General features: G+C 34.8%; 1 protein-coding gene across 1 annotated transcript; it reads right to left on the bottom strand.

The window, feature by feature from the left end:
• Positions 1–305: 305 nt before the first annotated feature.
• LOC145063493 (uncharacterized) lies at positions 306–2,805 on the bottom strand. The gene is made up of 4 exons (XM_079011084.1): positions 2,425–2,805; positions 1,537–1,661; positions 701–1,039; positions 306–478 (listed from the first exon to the last, which is right to left on the bottom strand). Exons 1-3 carry the CDS (start codon positions 2,441–2,443, stop codon positions 845–847), a joined length of 339 nt encoding a protein of 112 aa, XP_078867210.1. The 5' UTR covers positions 2,444–2,805; the 3' UTR covers positions 306–478; positions 701–844.
• Between the last annotated feature and the right edge of the window lie 3,690 nt (positions 2,806–6,495).

The following is a 6,495-nucleotide window of genomic DNA, read 5'->3' on the forward strand; positions in this document are numbered from 1 at the left end:
ATCCATGAATCTACTTAATATTATTATAAACATGGAACATGTGATGCAACTAATTCATCCATCCAGTAAGGAATTACCAACTACATAGTCCTCTCATCAATTTACTATAATAATATGATATCTTATGTGAAATACCTTTTATAAACCTGACCTGGTTAGCCTCAATAACATATTAATTAATAGTAAGTCAACATTCAACTATTATTTTGATTACTGAAGTGAAAGAGCTCACTGACATGCTGGGATTTGAGAAGCCCAACCCCCAGCACCAATTTGTCATTCAAAGGATTAAGGATAAAGCCCAAACATTCAGGTCCCCACCGTATTGTTGGGAAAATTCATCAGCCCAGCTCTGCACGGGGCCCCATGACTTGCGACTCCCCCAATACTGATCCAGCTCTGCGTATCTACCAGGCATGTGCTCCCTAGCCAACCCCCCATGATTATCAATCTCTAAAGAAGATAACAGACCATTCACCTGAACAAGTATTTATTAACTTAATTTTCATGGTTTATATAACAAGTGCTCGAGGTTCATTTCTAATTTCGTCTTTAATAGCCCTGCCAAATATTTTAATCTGAATACTTAATTACCAAGCAACCTTTCACATTACAGAAAATGTGAAAGATATATACAGAGAGAGAAAGAGAGAGAGAGATAAACATGTACCAAGGGTGAAGGGGTAGTTTAGACATTTACCAGATGGGACCATACGCGTCGATTGAGTCAATATAATTCATCACAGAACAAAAATGAGTTGACTCGGTTTGCTGAAGAGCTGCAGTTGTGTGTTCCAACATTCCCTTTTAAAATGATACATCAACAGAAGCCTCCATAAATGACTTATTTGATCAAACAACCTGAAGATATTTTAAGAAATAAAATGTTATAAAGGAAGAGATGGATGTAAGATACAACAATATCAAATAAAGAAACTAAATCTACTTCCTCCATAGCTGCAATATCTTCAACAAGAATTGGTGAAGCAACAAAATCCTTTTCATTTATTTCATCAAGTTGTTCTTCATCAAGATTTATCTAAATCAAAGAATCAGAAAGCACCATGGAAAATGTATGAGGAAAAATGATTTACTTACATTAAGTATCAGACAACTTATCTCTTAATATTGTTTACAAAAGTAAAGAACTTCAATTAAAAATTTAGAAAGAACAATAATGTTTTATAAAGATACTTGATACTACTATTATTTTCAAATTCGTTTACAAATAGTATTATAAGATCTAATAAAATTATAAGTAACACTTCAAGAATTTGTCTTGATTACAGTTGTTTAAGTAAAAATCAACATAAACAACCAAAAACTTTATACAAAAAATAAAGAAGCAAAAAATGCATATCGTTTTCCATTAAAAAAACATTCCTCCTGAAAGTTTCCACAAGTGTTATAATATCTTATAATGTAAAAAACTACAAATGAAAATAAAATTTTGTTATTTTGGTGGAATAAAAATCGTTATGATAATACAATTACATACCCAAATTTGAAAATGTGAATGGATGCATATTAACATACTTTGGAATGTTCAGAATCTGCATCAAGAGCTTCTAATTGCTTAGTTGAAGAAGATCCATCAATCACTTTCTCTGTTGCACTAACTACAAAAGATTGGGATTCAGATCTTCCAGCTATAAATTTCCCTATAAAGAAAGATCAAATTACACAAGGAAAACATATATGAGGATAGATTTGTAAAAAGTTAGGACTTAATAAGTCTTTCTTTTTGTATTAAGTAATAAAAACACTCTATATATAGTTTACAGGATTGAGTTTTGTCCCCATTGATCCAATCAAAACCTTAAAGAAAAAAAAGAACAAATTATTTCATATAGTGAATTGTTCATAAGTTTAAAAGAGTAGCATAATAGTTGAATAAGATACAATTGTATATGTGGAGATTGTTTGGATGCGAATTTAAACTGATTATCATGATTCGACTTCACAGTAAGCAGCTTATGATTTTGAATTTTTTATTATTTGATGACAAATGATCCAGATATGGAGATGTGCAGATATGAATTTGCTTTAAGAGAATTAATTATTGAGATAAATGTGGAATTACCTAACTAGCCCTAGTGGGATACACCTAATTATCTGATTATGATTCTTTGAAATCGCAATAATCACTTTGAAAACGCCCCTAATTTATGTTTAGACTCGCGCATTCATAACATAAGCAGAATAAAACAAATCGACAAATCGAGACCTTCACTTTACAAATATAGCAAAAACGAGAAACCGCATCGGTGAAAATTCAAACATTTAATGCCCAGTTGAGCATATGAAAAAAGAAATGAAAACCCATTTTTCAAGCACACAATTAAGCATAAACAAGTGGAGACAGGAATCCCAAAATCATCAACATAGATTTCATTGATTGCATGGTTGAAATGAAACACTTACGAGTTAATGGTTCTGTCATTGTTCTTGAGGCTGCCGCCTTCGCCTCCTTCAATGTCCGGATCTCGTGACGCTATGAGAAAGATGATAGTTAGTGACTATAAGAACGATGTTTTAGATGAGATCGCCGAAGAGGGAAGAACGATGGTAAACTAGGGTTTTTGAGAGAGACGGATCAGCAAAATAAGAGGTGCCGCAATTTTTATAGGAATTAATAGATAGAAATATTGTGAACGTGAGAGAAATCGAACCCCGGGATTTGGATTCCGGTGAAGTATCGGAATTGGCAACACAAACACGAACGCGTTTCTTGTTCCTGTAAGCCGAACAAGAGAGTGAAAACCAGTGATGAAAATGAAAGAAAGTCATCGGAGGTTAAACGGAAGGTGGTTTCAAAGGCTAAATTGGCCCGGAAACCAATGAGTCCTTTGACTTTTGTACATGATACGTAAGGGAAACAAGCATCAAAAGGTGCTCAGAGGGGTTTTAGGGTTTCTATGGATGGAAGAGGATTTTAAGAACTTCAAAAATATGAAATTATCGATCTTCTACACATCAAATACCAATTTGGAAAAATCGCATATCAGGAAGTGAAAAATATAATTTAAGGAACTTCACAACTAAAAAGGTTATAAAACTCGTAATAAAGGAAGATAAACCTCTGGAACAAATAAAGAAGTAGAATGTTGATGGTGATTGACCATGGAGTTTCGAGACCTTGACTTTAATGGAGCTATTGTTCTACTTGATATGGAAATCACTCTAAATTTGTAGTTGTAATACAGCTCTTCTATTGATTGAGAGGCTAAGAAAGTACTTGAGGAACTGAAGATCGAGGGAAGTAGATGAAGGGTTTTTGAACTGAAACCCTAGTTCCAACAATAGTCATGGTTCAAAAAACTGTACCCCTTTGATCAATTTCATGGCCTGGTGACCAAAAAACCTTCGATTTCACTAAGAACCGGAACCCTAGTTCCAACAATAGTCGATTTTTGGTATTTGATTGAGAGAGAGAGAGAGAGAAGAACGATTGAAAGAAGGTAGAGGAGAGCATGGCGGAGTTTTTAATTTTTTCAGAATTTCATTTCCCCCTTTCCCCCACTATTAAAGGATGGAACGCGCGTTCCATTAAAAAATATAAAGCGACATCCTTAGACGACGCGCATTTTATTATAGGTGCCCTCCGTGTTTTTTTTAGACACTAATTTAAGGGCGCGCAATAATGCGTGTCTTCTATCCTAATTTTTTTTTGAAGAGATGACATTTTTCTAATGTCACTCTCCTTTGCGTAACATAGATCAATGAGCGTCGTATTTTGCGCGTCGTAAAAGGCCTTTTTTTCTAGTAGTGGCTAATCCATGAAATTACACTTTGCACTTTGTTTAAGTCGGTTAGTGGAGCGTGTGTGGTTAATCGGCACACTAACTCGTATTTAACAAGGTAGGCAAAGGGTAACTTAATGTTTATCATAGTATCGATGGAGCGTGTGTGGTTAACCGGCACATCGATTGAGGGGTAAACACTTAAGGGTACCAAGTAATTTGCATGGTTACTTCACACCTTGTTTTGTGATCCTCGGCATCCCAGTCACAAAACCTGAAGGGCACACTCGAGATTGAAACATGCCATTGAACAGTTCAATGAATCTCAAAGATCTAGGAGTTTCAAAACCAATTAAAACCTAATAATACATTTCGTTTATCTTGGTGGAAATTGGTGAATCGTCATTCACCTACCTTCAAATATTTTATAGCTTGGATTACGGCATCCCTCTTCTAAGTTATAAAATAGTTTGTTGGGTCCTAGCCTTAATATTTCATATTCGGTGTCATATTAAGGACTTAAGATCAACTATCTTGAATATCTCCCAAAATATGTCTGGTTTAGACATTTATGATCTTCCCAAATCTCTTGAAACAAGCTTTCCTAAATGAAGATGATGTCCCTTGGAAATCATACTTCTTTCACCTCCTCCAATTATTCTCCCCAACCCACAAGTTCAAGTTCACTCAAGCCCTATTGGCAAGGCAAGGTCTAGGTGTGGTCATATCTTGGAGATGTAGTCACATATTGACAAGCCAGGAGAGTTGGGTGTCAAAGTCTTGAGAAAGTTGGTGGTTCAACTACTTTCTAAGTCACATAGTGAGTTCTTTTGGAACACCTATGAAACGGACTATGACAAGACCCTTAATGATCTTATCTATTTGTTAAGATCAACTTCCTTAAAACTTGATGGACATTGACAATAGTGACACAGGAAATCCAGAAAAGCATTCTCTTCCCAATGGAAAGGGATCGGGCATAGTCAACTCGGTTGACCAAATGGTAAAGAGAAAATCTAAGTCTGTGATAGTCCCGTGTACCATTATCAAAGGGTCCATATGTTTATATTGCCAAAGAAAGGGGCATTGGTTGCGAAGCTGCCAAATTTACCTAAGGATGTTGAAGTCAATAAGTTTGACTCTACTTCAGGTAAAGTCCACTATCTAACTCTGTTAAGTTTCTATTATGAGATTCTTGATACATGATGTGACTGGGTCACATGGTGATGTTTTAAGATGTCACACCCCAAAACCGAGAACGGCGGAAACGTTCTGGGGCGGAGGACGTCATGCATGCATCACAACAAATGTAAAGTAGTAAACAAGCAACAACATCGTCCATTGCATCAATAGTATAATTTTAGTTACAAGTGTTTTCTTTCATAGTACAAGACATGATGATAACTTATCAAAATAAAAGACGAGTCTTGACTGCTCAGTCTTCTCTAAACCTTGTATCGACACCTGTCTATTTGTAACCTGAGAATACAAGTTATTTTGAAAGAGTAGATCAGCATTTAAGCTGGTGGGTTCATAAGTATTTAATATCATTGCTTTGATTAGTTGATATGAAAGAATGGTAAATGAATGATGAAACATTTAGTATAAGTATGAAAAGCTCTAGAAAATCCCATATTTCCTACTAGTATAAAAGTAGTCTTCTACCAAGACTCGAATGTTTTGAAGGTAGTCTTTTACCTAGACCTGACTGTTTTGAAAGTGCGTATCTCTTGAAAATGTGATGGTTTTTCCTTGTTTAACTCTTATTAGTAGTCCCTTAAGTATACCTGAAATGGTATCAACCTAGAACATCCGTAGACTGTTCATTTACCTCTGTTGCTAACAGCCGTGTTTAGGAATAGTTAGTCCCTTATGTATACCCACGATGGTATCAACCTAGAACATCCGTAGATTGTTCATTTACCTCTGTAGCTAACAGTGGTTGTCGGAATGGCTAGTCCCTCAAAGTATGATGTGGTACTAGGAGATAAAGTCCCAGTCTATCTCGTCGATGATGTGATTGAATCACAAGGTAAAGATAGAAAAGGCGAACAATATAACCGTATCTAGACATATAACATGTAATAGTATTTTGCCATATAATGTCTATGTAAAAGTATTCATGTATAAGTATTCATGTAAGAGTATTCCTTCATATAACATGTAGTAGTAATTTGCCATATAATGTCTATGTAAAAGTATTCATGTATAAGTATTCATGTAAGAGTATTCCTTCATATAACATGTAGTCTGGACTCATGAATGAACTGACTCTGGTGTAATTTCTTGTAGTAGGGAAAATGTTTTGTTTACTCTAAACTATTCCTATAATAGTTTACTAGAATGTAATTGATGAGTGACCAAGTAGGTTTATATACCCTTGCTATCTACGAGTATCGGAACTAAATTAACTGATGGAACATTTATGACCATATATGTATACATGATATATAACTAATATTTAAACGACTTTCGGACGAATGCCCAATATCCCACCAGACCACATCTCAAGGCACGAAAAGGAAATAGGGTGGATAGCCTTCCTAAGTCTTTTAAACATTTCTTATATAACTATACATATAGAGGCATGCAATTTATAATATAAAAGCATAAAGAAGTTTTGTAAAACCGTTGAAAAGTCTAATAAAGAATTTGTGACTTGATGTCAGTTTATAAAATGATTGAAAGTATTTTGTTTGATAAGACAGTTTAAGTACACGTAAAACCATTGTTTGAAAACACCTTTGTAACC

Source organism: Lactuca serriola, chromosome 7 (genome assembly GCF_051521515.1).
Source record: "Lactuca serriola cultivar US96UC23 chromosome 7, Lser_US96UC23_V15, whole genome shotgun sequence".
Classification (NCBI taxonomy): Eukaryota; Viridiplantae; Streptophyta; class Magnoliopsida; order Asterales; family Asteraceae; genus Lactuca; species Lactuca serriola.